The sequence below is a fragment of the Leptosomus discolor genome, chromosome 3, assembly GCF_034619465.1.
Source record: "Leptosomus discolor isolate bLepDis1 chromosome 3, bLepDis1.hap2, whole genome shotgun sequence".
Classification (NCBI taxonomy): domain Eukaryota; kingdom Metazoa; phylum Chordata; class Aves; order Leptosomiformes; family Leptosomidae; genus Leptosomus; species Leptosomus discolor.
The window spans coordinates 80,369,406-80,384,412 of NC_141393.1; the positions used below are offsets into that span (position 1 = coordinate 80,369,406).

Genomic DNA, 15,007 nt, shown 5'->3' on the forward strand with positions numbered 1-15,007 from the left:
TGTACAAACCTGGTACATTTTATGAATTAAACATTGTTTCATACGCATCCACTTCTGCAATTGCTGGACTTTTTTGCTGCCACGTACTGGTAATCTATTTCTATCAACTCATTATCTCAGTGATATAAAAAAAAAATTTCAATAAAGATTAAATACAGTTAAACCAGCAACCATGCGATATGCTTAGGTAAATAATTTGTCAATACTCGACTTTATGAAACGTACTCACCTGCACTCAGTTACTACGGAAACAATGATCATAAAATCGATCGTAGTTTAGTTTCACAACTTTCTAACATTGTAACTTGATTATCTGCCTTTCAGTCCAATATACAGATCAAACACCTGGAATAATGCAGCTGAGTAAAGAAACGTGCTAGGAATAGATTTGCTTCCACTGCATCCAAATTTTTTTTTCTTCACAAGTTAAACATAAGGACCTCGGTATTTTTCTATTTGCCTTTTCCAGTTTCGAAAACAAATGCCAGTGCACTTTTGGACCTCTCAAAATGAGATTCTTAAAAATCCCCCAAAGTTAAGGATCCTTAAGCACCTCTCCCCAGACATGCCAGCTCACGGTAGGTTTAAAAAAACCCCAAACCAACAACAAAAAACCCCAAATCTTTTTCCTATTTAACGGTTTTATTTCCAGATCTATTCCTGACTTGATAATCTCCAGTAAATCACTGTTCTACTCTTCCTCTCAATTTTACCATCTCTATAGCAGAAGAACACCATTAACGCTGCTTTGTGAAAGCACGCTGATGTAAACATGCATCTAAAAAAGCAACATAGGTGATGAGGTTCGAAACAAATATGAGGAGCCACGTGAACGTCAACTATTCTCTATCCTTTTAAAAAACTGAATACCTCACCTCAGACATACCCAGTTTTACGATGAATGAGTTGCATCTTACCTTAAAATGTCCAGATGGACAGAGAGGGCGGAAGAGACAGAGCGATACGTGCATTTCTGTGGAACACGGGATACAAGCGTGGGATACAGCAAACTGAAACGAAACCCACTGAGATCCCAAGCCTCTAAACGATCAAGCATCTGTACGGTTTTTGCACCAGTGCTGGATTTGCACCTAGTAGTATGTAACTACACACACACACACTTTGCAGTTTCTGGACTAAGCTCCCACTACTGGTTAGCTGTTTGCTACGAATTAAAGCCCACTTACTTTTGGGAAGGAATGGGAAAAGAAGAACACGTACTGTTGTGGGCATGATTGTTCTAGTTTTTTTTTGTATTATGCCATGAATGTATACTTATTTTATACTCATTTATACAACATTCTGGTTAGGTGATGGTTGCCATCTTATCCCAAGTATTTATGTTAATTATACACTTCACATCAAAAGAGCCACCTGCACCCTGATGCTAAATCCGCTGGCTTGGATCGTCTGTGAATTCTGTGGGAGCCCTTCAGAACCCACACCTAGAGGTACACTTTATACATCATCTTCTTGTCAGTGATATGTATTTCCTTCCTTCCCCAAAGAGGCTGTACCTTCTGTTTCCATAAATATGAAAGTAACACATTTTGGAAGATACTGTACATCTTTTGCCTTCACTGTCAACATCCCACATCAGGATCAGAACTTGATGCCAGACTGGATGAGACCACTGAGTGTCAAAACATTTTTATATCTCAAGAAGTAACAAACTGACGAGGAGAAGTACAAACTCCCTTTGCTCTCGATTCCTACAGTATTGGGAAACGAAACCAAGTCTCCGTCAGTGTACTGCCCACTCTCAATTACCGCATTAAAGATAATTTTCCTCCTTTCTGAATTAATTAGTTGTAATCTTCTCCTCCCTCCTCCAAACTTTTCATGCCTCTGAGTAACTTTTAGTTGATCCCTGGTCACTGTAGAACATTGTAAGAACACCAACATTCTCCCAACATAGCATTTTCGATATGAAAGCTAATAAAATGCAGGTCTGTTTCCCCCGACATAGATCTTTGACACATGGGTCTTTAAGTAGGTCTGTGGACCACCATGCATTCATGCAAATGACAACTTAGCTCAATTACTCAACTAATTTTGTTTTCTAAGACATCATTGATTCATCAAGCAAGATTAAGATCTTCATGGGTTTTAATCGGTTTCAGGATTCTTCCTCTATAAAAACCATTATACACTTCACAGCAAACATATGGCCTGCCACATCGGATCTGACACTTTTGACAGCAACCTAACAAAGGAAACTAGACTCTCCAGAATGAAGCATTGTCTTTCTAGACCCCCCTGTCTTGCTGTCTAGCGTTGTAAGGTTTTATATCCCGCAACCTGTGCCAAACACCGTAAGGAGAGGAATGAGTAGACCTTCAAAAGAGAATGCTCTTTCAGGGACTTTCTACAATCAAAGCTTTTCTGTTACAGTGGTTCCAGAAGAGTTAAGGAAGACACTGCTACTACTTTGGGCACAATTTATTTCAGTGCTGGAGAAGCACAGGACACACCACTTAGCCTAGCAGAGGTACCATTATGACTCTGCATAAACCCAAACAAATTAAACCTAAAAATTCTGCTGGTACAAAGTACCTGGGGTCACACACTAGGAACCCGTAGTAACCTTTCCAACGATGTGCAGCTCTACTCTTTTTTTGGTTCAGAAACAACAAGCCAAATCAACTCTGATTTTCGTCTTATGATGAAGTTTCCTGTAAGTCAAAAGCACTGCCTATGTGTCATGTCCCCATTAATGCAGGCTGTTCTTTAGAAAGTTTACTGAGATAAAAGTTAAAACTCTGAGAATAAAAGATGCAAGTGTGTCAAAGTCGTGCTTTTCTTTTAACAGATGGGTAATGTTTCACAACAAAAAAAATGTTTGCATTGAATGTATTAAGATTAATTATTAATAAGGAAGCAAGTATATTTTCATAGGGCTACAGCTTCAGGATCCAGTTGCAAAATTAACAGTTCAGTTTACTCAGTGGATGAATTTAAAATACATTTAGTTTAAAACTAAGTTCAGGGCAGGTGTTAACAGTATGGATTACTCACGTCCTACTCGCAGCATCAGTTCAGAACTGTCTATATTACCGTGTAACCGTACAACTTATTCTGCGCTAGGACACGACTTCCAACAAGCAAAGCTACATGCAGCAATTAAGGAAGGAGGAAAACCATGACATTACAAAGGAAATCTTCTAAATATACACCTTTGCAAGAAACACAAATTTAAAACAGTTCTCCCTCTAACAGGGCTGGGCAATTTTTTCATCTGCTTGATCAGCACATAGTTGTGGCACAGAGTTCAATAGGACATGAACTCCACTGACCGAGTCAGCTCCCCAAAGAGACAACGTGATAAAGCAGCCCGCCGAAATCTACCATGCTATCTTTCAGAGAGCTGAAACAGGAGCTGCAGCAGAAAACTCTCATTTACTCACACCAAAGGCAAAAACGAAGTGGCAGAGGAAAGCACTTTCCCTACCACCATGTTCTTAACTCACAAGTACACTTGGAACATAAAGTTCCTAAGGCTGACCGAAGCAGAAGATCCAAAATTACGTCCAACATAAAAGTATTTCTAGATTCTAACAAAAAGACCAGTCAGAACGCCACCACCGTGAAGGACAGTTTATAACTGGTGATGCACTTTGCACACCAGCTTTGCACAGTCGGGCATGACTTCAGCCTGAGCGCCCACACGTACAGCTGCTGCGAACCCGCAGGTTGCTATCTCTTGGAGGGATTTCCACGACACTTGGCAGAAAGCCACGACCCTGCTCTTCCCTTGCACTGGGCAGCAAAACTGGCAGGTGCAGAGAAGACAGCTTTTGGAGCCAGGCCCCCTAACTCCACGGAACAGAAGTCCAGGAGACGGCGTGTGCTAAGGCTCCGCTCCTGCTGATGAGGTCAAGGACCAGAACTGTAAAGGGGAACGAACTATCCTGGACTCACCTCAGAGAGTTTGTGCTGGGCATGCATGACAGTGACTCAGCCCATCTGAATCTCCCAGTCAGAAGGCTCTCCATGAGAAACACTCGAATGGAAAAAGACTGCAGCTGTGTGTGCTGCCACGAAATCCAGCGTCACTTTCCTGTGTAACAGCACTACAGCAACACAGAGGAGAACTTCGTATAAGGAGAAACACCTTCTTTGAAACTGCCAGGGTTTCTTCTTCTGTTTCCTTCCTCATAAATGATGAGGTTATTTAACAAATTTTAAAGCTGACACTGATCAATGTCCCAATTAACAACACTGCAAATCCCTCAAAATGCTGTTCTATATAAGTTTCCTCAGTAATGCTGGAACATGCTAGGAGGAAGTAAAGTAATACTGATCTCCTCCACAATATGCCAAACAAGCAGATTTGAGTTTGCTCAGAAAGTGCTGATAAGTAAGAACTGCGGAACAGAAAACCTATTTGAGTTCTCTCTCGCCAAATAACAACCTAAAATTATTAAGAGAGAAAAAGGGAAAAATATACTTTTAAATTCTGTAACATGTTAAGACAAACTTGCCTTTTCTCTATTTCACACCATAATATGTCTACAGATAAAGTCCAAGAGTAGAAACAATACTATGACCACATTCAAATACCTCTATAAAAGAACGACTTTTTGGATTTTTGGTCCTGCAAACTCTGTTTCAAAACGGGAAATAATTGTATTTCTAGCTTAACAATAAATGATTTTTCTCAGCTGAAACCTGGAACCAATCTTCTATCATCAGCCCTGCTAAATAAAAGATTGTCCAGCTGACTCATATGTGGTTTCTGTAGGAAAAGAGAGTCACTTTGCAAGTCTGATTCATATCCAATATCTATCTGTACATCAGATTTGTACTTTTCAAACATTCAGATATTTTCAGACAAAAAAAAAAAAAACACAGCAGCGATACCACAAACATCTGAATTCCTCTTAAAATAACTCAGAAATGTCAATGTGGAGCAATAGATGTGCTCCCGTGTGCAAAGAAGTAAAAACGCATACTTGAACCCAAGATTCTCCAGTTCCTGAACTGTTGTTATCTCCAAGAGAGTAAACCTCTAGAGTACATCTCCACATGACACATTTATCTAAAGTGGCTGCACACATATAATGATGGCTTTTGTTTAGTGATCATGGTCATTTTGAGTTTGTTTAAATACTGCAGCCGAATGCTTATAAACTAATCCCAGAACATTTTGAAATGCTTCAAAGCTTTTAGCGGGGAAACCTCTTGCATAGGCTTTGTAGATGAAGCTGACCACAGTTCACTGGAACCAGCCAGCTCAGATAAGTAAGATGAAAGCAGACATTTCCTGAAAATATCTTGAAAGCTTTCCATTAGACTGTACCAGGGGTATACACTAAAAACAGCAAGTGCCCATGCTTGTATAGCAACCAATCTTCCCACTGCTTTCTCCATTCTGTCTTGAACTACTGTATTGGTAGCTAATTATCTGCTTCATTTGATATCTTGCAAAGTTCTTTGAGGGGAAAAAGAGGCAACTTCTGTATTCTAGTTTACAGTACATTATAAAGCAGCTATTACTAGAACAAGAAATTCTGCTTAACACACTAAACACTGCAAAAGGAAGACACAGACACCTACCACTGCCAAATGACAAATAAATAAGAAATTTGATCTACAGATCATTTTAGAGAGTCACCCACTCTGTGACAGGCATGAAGGCAATTATTTGAACACAATTCTCTGGCTGTCAAAGTGTACTCTAAGAAGGTCGATACAGCACTGCTGAATGTGCTGGTCAAAGACAGGAGTGCCTCAGGCTAGATTTTCAATAAAGGCTGACACTGGCTGTTCGTATTTTATACGACAATTTGATTGAATAAATCCAGCTGTTCACTAGAAGCAGGAAATGCTCCACTGTTGCGGTCTCCAACATTTCATACTTTAAGAAAGATAGTCACACCGTCTGGTTTCAGGCACTTTATTTCAGAGGAATGAAGTAGAAGCCCAGATTTCCTTAACAGTCAGTAGACTCAAGGGCACACAAGTACTTTTAATAGCTTCTCGAGGACCTGGAGACTATAAAGGGAGCCGAGGTCTACCTTAAGCACCAAAATTAGGTGTTAAGACTATCCAACATGCTGTATCCTACTAAGAGTTAACATGCACACTCCAATGAAGAGAGGACAGCATCATCATAACACAATACAGAGTATTAAGCAGTGATGACTCTTGAATTCAACACAGCAGCAATGATAACAGTTACTCTGCCCAGCAGTGTATCACAAAAAGGGTCGGGGCACTCAAAGTGCACTGTGAAGTTCAGTACACCGAGTCCTCAGCTCACACTAGCCATATACGAGAAGGAAGTGGTGAGCCACAGCATCGATGCACAAAACGGGGTGCAGGCAAAGTCCAACAGTTGCTGCTTCAAAGAAAACTACCCTGCCCCCTTCCAAACCAAAGAAAAAATACTTGAGGTCTTGGAAGCTCCTTTTGAGGTATATCCCGAAATCTCACGCTCACTCTGCTGTCTGCGGTCTCTGTTCTTATACCTCCTGCACCCCAGGGTACCTGTGATCCGGCCTTCCATCCTCCTGGGAAGAGGAAGTATTATGCTCTTCCAGGGTGTTGCTTACGCTACTTCACTGTCTAGTGTTAGGAGCAAAATGACCATGCTGGGACCGTGTCAAGACCTATGAATACATGTCCTGAAAATGTTCTCCTCTTTCAGTGACAGCAGGTAGTAAAGAGCCACTGAGTCAGGCCCCATGGACCACTCTGCGATCTAAATGACACTACATGTGCTGCAACACGCATCACCTCTCAGTATAGCTAAGGGGAAGCCATTAAATAAAATAAATTAAAGACATTAAATAAAGCGTAATTCTTTCTGTGAGCAATATTAGTAAGACAGGACAGATTCTTTGGCAGATTGCAGGAGGTGAGAAACGGCCACAATCTGAGGACCTGCCCACGAGGCGTTGCCCAGTTCCTCCGTAGCCCTTCCCTGCACACTTCTGGTTTGCATTAAATGTTCAAGTTTGACTAGAAATCCCAAATAATTACATGTTCTGTTTTAATCTTTCTGGAAACGACACCACACTCATCATCTTCTTAGAGCAATCTGACCACTCATTCTACCCCATCTACATTCTTCCACATCTTCTCCTAAGAGGGGGCTAAGAGAAGTTGTTCAAAATCTGAAGATGATGAGCTTGCAAGAACCTTACAATAAGCTGAAGTCAACAGAAGGTTTGTTCATGATTTTACTAGAATAGTATTAGAAGTAAAATCTACTCTATTTCAGGATAAAATATAATCAATTTGTTTAGGGGTGGACCCCTAGAAAGCAAAAGTAAAGAGACTTGATTCTCTGCTTCTGCCAATTGCTACCAAGACTGCCTGCTACGTGTATAACATTTTAAAGCAACTGTAAAACAATCATTAGGTATGTGAACATCTAGAGCTCATCATATGCGGAGAGATCAGCAACACATTTTAACTTCTGATCACAAGAGTCACCGTTTCCTTAAATGTACAGAAACTACTTGAAAAATTCATAAGATCTGTTTCACAAATTACTAATTCAACCATAAGAATATATAGTAAAAATGACAAAAGATTTGTTCTTATAGTTGATAAAAAATTCATGCCAAGGCATTCAAGTAAAGTTACTTTCTGTGTTCTGATTTAATGAATCATTTGAGCGGTATCTGGCTGGGTGACACAGATGTAAGGCTCGCTGAAGCCTACTCTAATGCCTGCTGGTGCAGTCTTCCTTGGGACAGTAACGGCAGAACAATGTGTCAGACTGAAGTAATATCAAGGAAAGTAAGTGCAGTACTGGGGATGCTATGAGGTTGGCCCACAACACTTCTTGACCTGTGAATGTCTGTAAGTACTTCTCTGTCCTACAGGCTCCAGTGACCCAGGAAGCCCAAAAGAAGCAGCAGGAGCGCGGTAATAAACAGCCTCTGGAATGAGATTTCTGCAATCTTGTAATTCAAGCTGAAAGACGTACAAAGATTGCTTGATGGTTTAACCCTGCTGAAAGGCAGGGCCTGACACGGTGTGAAACCACCAGTGATTTCTTAAAAGGTGAACTAATGTTAAATGTTTAATATGATCTGGTGAGAGAACCATCTGTTTTACAGTGCAAAGTTCGTGTCTTTAACTTCAGAAATGTACACAAATTTGGAAAACATAAATTAAGGAAGTTACTTGATGCATGACTACAGCTTTCACAGATCACGCCTCTGTGTAGAAGTTTACTGAGAGACACTACAATAAAATAAGATGTCCCTCTAGGAAAACCCTTAGAAAGAATTTCATTCTCCAGTGAGTAGAACAAAGCTGAGGAGGACTGCAGCCACTGCAGTATCATAATCTTAAGTAATAAAGCTAATCCTCGTAAAAATAAAGTACTGGGTGCCAGTATTCCTTTCAGAAATTACTGAAGTTGCTCAAAAAGCTTTCCCCTCTCACACACGTTTGCTAGAACATTCAAACAAACATACTTGGAAGCACACCATATTTTTATGGAAATAATTTGATTTTAATTGTGAAAGGGAAATCTTTTAAGAAATTAGAAGTAAAATGAGAAATGAAAAGTGTAACAGTTATGCCAAATCCAAGTAACACAATCACATGTCATTTTGTCCTATCGTCAGAGCAGAGAAGAATATCTGTCAGCAGCAAATGGAAGAGTGAAGTATACTCCTCCTTGACCCCATCAGCCCTCTTAAAAAACCCCTAAAGCTTAACTACTTTTTTTTTTTTTTTAACATAACATTAAGTACATCCATTGAGAATATGTTGCTGCAGGTGGGACAATCCTGTTTTGTCAAGAGAACTTAGTTCATTTACATGAAAAAAATATTTCTGTCGGTTCCCCAGTTAATTTAAGGAACTCCTTTTATCTGAAAACTAAATCTTCTCTTGATAGCCTAGTTAAGAGAGCTGTGTATGAGAATATTTGACATTAAAGGGTACTTACACAGATAACAAAACAATAGCAATTAGAGTCCATTCAGGCATTTTGTGAATAATATTTCTGTTTGTTAACCTGAAAAACAAACAAACAAAAAAAATCAGCACATTTCAGAATGAAAGTAAACAGATTTTAACTGCTGAATTTTGATTTTAAGTCTACCATTAAAAGACTTAATACACTGAGTTACAATGTAGGAATTACAGGTGCATCTGAGCAATTCGCCAACTTTCAGGCTTCTCTCTCATCTTAACCTGTAACGGAGGAATTGCCCAATTCCCAATATGTCTCTCTTTTTCTATACAAAAGTGGGATGGACAAGACTGAACTGAAGCCAATTCTTTGAATTAATTCACAAGTAGTCCTGGCTGCTGCGAGGGCTCAGCTCTCACTCATACCGCTGGGAAATTCTCAGGAACCGCACGTGCGTCTCTGAAAAGACGAGCCTTCTTCCACTTAGCTTCCCCCCTGTTGGCTTCAGGTCCAGATTTGCTGTAAAAGCTAATGTTGCGGAAACAGACTGGATTTTAAGATACCGGAGACAATCCTCTGATGATTCTTGTTTTTAAAATGGAAACCCAGAGTTTTAACTTACGCAATGAGAGCCAGCGCAGACCCAAGAGCAAGAAAATGAGGTGTGAATCAAGAACCACATGGGTGCTCAACAAAAGTGCTGCTGCATTTCATACCCGCTGACCCATCTGGCTGAACTTCATTATAAGACGGATCTGCTTCAAGTCAAATGTTAATCTGACTTGAAACAATTCGCGTGTGAATTGCTATGGTGGAATTTAGGCATGACCCGTGGTGTTGAAGACAAGCAATTTCATGGAACAGTCACAGGTAAAAACGAAGCTGTGGCAATGCAGGCACCCAGCAAGGCCAGCAGAACTAATTTCATTCAGACAAATGGCATTATCCAACAGAAATACTGAGGGGCAAGTGCCTCCCTACGTTGGCTTCCTTCTTGCTCTCAGCTTCCCTTCTGTGCAGCCTTGTATAAATTCAGATCCAGAGTGAAGCCACCCTGTCATTCAAACCCACTTCTACAGGCACTGGTGAAGATCGGAGGTTGCTTAAAATTAAACACCTGACAACGAATTCAAATCCAGGGCTTTCTTCCCCAGCAAATTTGTTTGTTTATTTTTAATTTCTTTGGGCAAGTATACAGTTACCCCAAAAAAGTGTTAAAAAGGGGAAAAATACAAGTATTTTACTTGCCATTGTTAACATTCAAATTCTTTAACTAATCCCCCAAAACTATATTCGAAATGGTTATTAAAAACGCAGTTATGAATAAGATGGTTTATAGGATCACTTTGCATTTCCCTATTTCAGAAAGATATTAAAATCTAATAAACTTCATTTTTATTTAAACATAGTAATGATCAAAGCAACATTATCCCATTTTCCTCCTTGAATCTCCAACTCTTCCAGCCAAAGTAAGATTTTGAAGCAACAATTACTCAAGTACTGTCTCAACAGGCTGAGTTTTGTTAAATGATGAAAAGAAAAGCCATGTTTTGTACTACATGTACAGCAACTGTCAAGTCAAACTACAGCCAATAGTTCTGGCAAATACAGATTATTTTTGTTATTAACATGTTTACCAATTACTACTTGAAACAAACCACAAAGCTTATATCTGGTAAACTGTTACATTTTTCTGGCTATAGAACAAGAGACAAAACAAAGGCTTGAACGTCTTGACTCAATACTGATGACAGTGGTAAACACTACCAAGAAATGCCTGATGGAATCATCTTGACAGGCAATTCATATGTAACACTCCAGTTAATCTGCTATGACGAGACACAATGGAAGAGACAGCTCCAAGCCACCTGGGAAAACTCTGTCAAATAGAGAAAGCAGCTTTATTTCAATGCTCTACAAGGAGTTATTATTGATTAGAGCACAGGAAGGTGTCATTCTTGTACACAAACTGAGAGATGCAGTTATTTGTGTCAATTAACTCTTATTCAATGTTAGTATTGATTGGCAAGGTCTGAACACTAGTCATTGCCATCAATATGCTATTTATGAAGGAGGTAGTCAAAAGACACAGATAACCAGCAGGATACGGCAATATGGATTTGCTGATGCACTACTGTCACCGGACTGGATGAACAGCCAGGCTTCCACAATGAGTAACCTCTCAGTACAACACCTGTCCTAAAACACTTGTGCAGCTAAAAAAAAAAACCATTTCAGGCAGATCAGACTAAAGCTGGCAACCTACAGGTGTGAAGCCTTAAATAATAAGGAGCAGTGGAAGGGCAGTCACTTTCAAAAACAAGCTGTGTGTCAACACCAAGGCCTCTGAAGAGCAAAGCTTTCAGAAAACAGGGAAGTGCAAGTCCTCTGTAGCAATGGTTCATTAATTCTTTGTCTTGCCTCTAGCCAAAACTGTTACTTCAGAACAACCCATGAAGGAGGTCACTAGATTGCTGTCATAAACATATAATGTGGAAATGTTAAAACCGTACAAAACTTTGCGTACATGACTTGAGTTTTGCAGTGAAACATTTCTGGCTAAATTCTCCCTCACCTACCCAAAGAAAACAACGTGCAACTTTTCAAAACAGGACGTCTCTACTTGGCCTCTGTAGCGCAGGACAGGTAAGCCAAGAAAGTTGGATGATCCCAAATAGCTGTGTGGGTCGCTTAGTTGCTCATTGGTGGGTGTTGTGGTTCACCCTAGCAAGATGCACTGCAGCTGGACTCGACCGCTTCCACCATCCAGCAGTCAGCAGGACCCGTGCAGCAGTTCTAATACTCCATGAAGGAGCTAGACTGAGCAATCTGAGTGGCAGAAGCTGACAGTATAAAGGACTGAAGAGTAAGATGCACAAAAATTCCATCCCAAATGGCCTCCCAGTAACTGATTAGCGCCCAACCTGGAAAGAAAGTGAACTTTGATATGGAAGCTGTAGGAATACAGGGGAGTCCAAGGGTAAAGTAACCAGTAAATAAAAAAAAAGTAAACCCAAAAATGACAGAAAGAGCATACACAGTTGATTTTACTTATTTTCTTTTAGTTCTCTTCCCATTTCATTACTGTCAGCTGCAAATTTTGCTAGCAGAACTCCATTACCAAACGATGGCCCGATTTGCAAACAGTGCCTGCTGTGGCGGCAGGTTTAAGCACATCCCCGAGTGCCCTGTGCAAGACCTTGGACAGGGACCACAACGAACTTGAAGTTACAGGAAAGAAATGCAGCAATGCAGGAGCTCACCACCCTTTCCTCAGCAGGATTACATTTCCTGTGATTTCTAGGAAACAATTTCATAACAGGAACACTGTCCAATTGGGAACAGCAGATGGACACCAGGATTACTACGCTAAATAATTATCCCCTAGCAGGCCCCTACCATCAGGTTATTACGAACAAGACGCAAGAAAATGTAACTGATTAATATAAAACCATCTTTTTAAAGTACATTTTTCTTTATACCTATTCATAAATTCTAGTCTTGAGTGTTATTTCCTTTTCGAGAAGCCTGTTTATCCTTACAATAAGAACATACTTGTCATCTATGAATCTATGAGCTCAATTTTTAACATGTTGCTATGAATTTGACTGCTGGCTAGTAGCAATGAGTTATTGGTACTAAATGTACATTTGGGGAAAAAAACATTCCTTTGAACAGGTCCAAGCTTGCTGTCTTTCAGTTTTACCCAGTACATTCGTGGTGGTACACTGTGAGAAAAAGAAAAAAAACCGTGCCCCAAACGGAGAAGATTTTCTTTCTTTCTGTCGCTTTACAATTTAGCCTTGTTGTGAAGTGAAGTCCTCAGCATCTTTGCAAATGAAGCTGCTTTTTGTTCACCCATCCAGATTCCCAGGCGCAGGCACACGTAACTTCAGTTCAAGAATCTGACCTGTTTGTTTGGCCGTTTGCCTATTCTGTAAGGCAGCAGGCTGACTTCATGGGATTAGGACATAAAGTTGTGACTTTATGGAACCTCAGCTATCTATAATTTTTCCAAAACTTGCACTACGATGAGCGAACTTTAACTAACCCAGGTCAGCACAGGCAAATACTAAAGCATAGATTGTTTTCTTTAAGCGTCAACTAGACCCATTTAACCATAAAAGAAAGCTCTTCTACCCCCTGAAAAAGAGCAACATATTTTTGTACTGTAGTATAATTCAGTTTGATGACAACCAGCAAAAACGAGCTACTACTGCAACTTTACATTCTCTTCAAGAGAAGCCCATTGACTTGACAAAAGGTCACTAACGTTCTGGTACTTTCACATTTCCATATAGAACCTTAGTGTCTATGACAAAGCATTGCTGATTGCCTTGAAACCCAGAACTTAAAATTCCACTTAACGAGGGTAATAGGTAAAAGCCTATCAGTGAGTGTACACAACTAGATAACATACACTCATGATACATATTTAAAAGCTAAAATATTGTCTTGGAAATGAGATAAGACAAAGCTGTAATAACGAGTCTTGAACACATCTTTAGGGAACAACTCTATCATATTCATTGACAGAGTTCAATATCAATGACAAGCTCCATGAAAGGAATTAAAATACTTGCAACCATAAGATACAGAAAAAATTCTATATACTATATGAAATGAACCACACATTCACAAACAATCATTTAGCCTCAATTTATATATAAATAGGTAATTTTCTCTTGATCTGTTAACAAAGTGCCCTTACACACTCTGGAGAGTTATTTGACATCTCAGTTTTTTGTAACAAAAGCTTACAGGCACTGAGGGACTTTGTTTGGGAAGAGCTCTAACCATTCTAAAATGTCTCTTGAGATCCCTCTAGTGCGTTTCCCAGCAGTGGTGATTGAATAAAATGCTGCCCAAAGGAGGCTGAACTGCAAGTGTTCCTTTAAAAACCAATGGAGCTGAAAATTGTTGTTGCTTAGTTCACCACATGCTCTTTTACCCTTCTTCAGCTAAGCTCTACTACAGCCACGTGTTTTATCTCCTATCCTCTTTGGCAAGTTCTTCAGCTTAAAATATTTCCAGTACAAAAAGCAGGAAAGAGCACTAGCATTTGTCAGTGCTCTGTCCACAGTCATTAAGCATTTTAACCACATTAACAAAGAAAGTAACGTTTCAATTTCTATACTCTGCAAACATAAATACTGTATAAAATTTATGCCAGGTCCCCTCACCAAAGTAGTCAACCTAAGGTCAGAGAGACCACCCCTATTAAGTAAATGTTAACCAATGTACAGAACTGGAGATTCAAACCTATGCCTTCATCTTAACATCCATCAGCCAGCTTCTGTGTTTCGACAGACCCTTCTATATTAGAAATGCAAGAAGGAGAAAGGGCCCAAAGGTTTTTATTGCTTCCCTATTTCCTGTATTTGTGTATTATTTTACTATCAGTGACAATAAAACTCCATTTTTTTTAATATATATAAAAAAATATAAAGGCACTTACAAAGTCTTGTGTAGTGCCCACAACTGTCTTCAACCATCCCCCACCCAAAATGCTGAATTTCTAAGCAATTTATCTGGAATCTTCACAGTAAGAGAGCCCTAAGAACTTGCTACCCTTACCTACAACTGAACTTCCTAACAAAAAAAGGCTTAAAAATAAACTCACGAAGTGTTATCTGAGGGATCAGAAATGGAGCAGGGGAGACTTTTAAAATGTGATAACTCAGTGCTTATTGCTACATGAGCCAGGTATTGAGATCAAAGTCCTAATTAATCAGGTTCAGTTCATTCTATAAATCCACAGATGTATATTCCTATGGTTTTAGAAGTCCATTTTGGCTTCAAGACTCCTTTGCTATAAACCACTTTTAAAACTTCATATTCAGCCCACATTGTCTTTGAACAGCAAAAATGATTTAACATAGAAGTTTTGCTTTTGAGAACCTCCAGGACTTCTTACATAATCAATCATCCAAAACTAGATTGAAAGAAACCAAATGTAGTTTTTCCAGTTCTATCAATCTATAAGCTGAAGTGACTATTAAGCACTCAGACTGCAGAGCAAAAAACCTGTTTTAAGTTTTAAGACACAAAGATCTACTCAAACAGTAGGTATATATACAGCTTATATGCACTGCTCCAATATAACCAAAAATACCTTCCCTG

At 39.5% G+C, this 15,007-nt stretch overlaps 1 protein-coding gene across 1 annotated transcript in view; it reads right to left on the bottom strand.

Moving 5' to 3' along the window:
• Positions 1–15,007, bottom strand: part of RPAP2 (RNA polymerase II associated protein 2) — a 42,256-nt gene that overhangs the window by 14,091 nt on the left and 13,158 nt on the right. Inside the window, exon 11 of the mRNA XM_086463059.1 lies at positions 8,918–8,986. Within this exon, the coding sequence (XP_086319185.1) occupies positions 8,918–8,986 (69 nt within the window). The remainder of the gene's footprint in view (positions 1–8,917; positions 8,987–15,007) is intronic.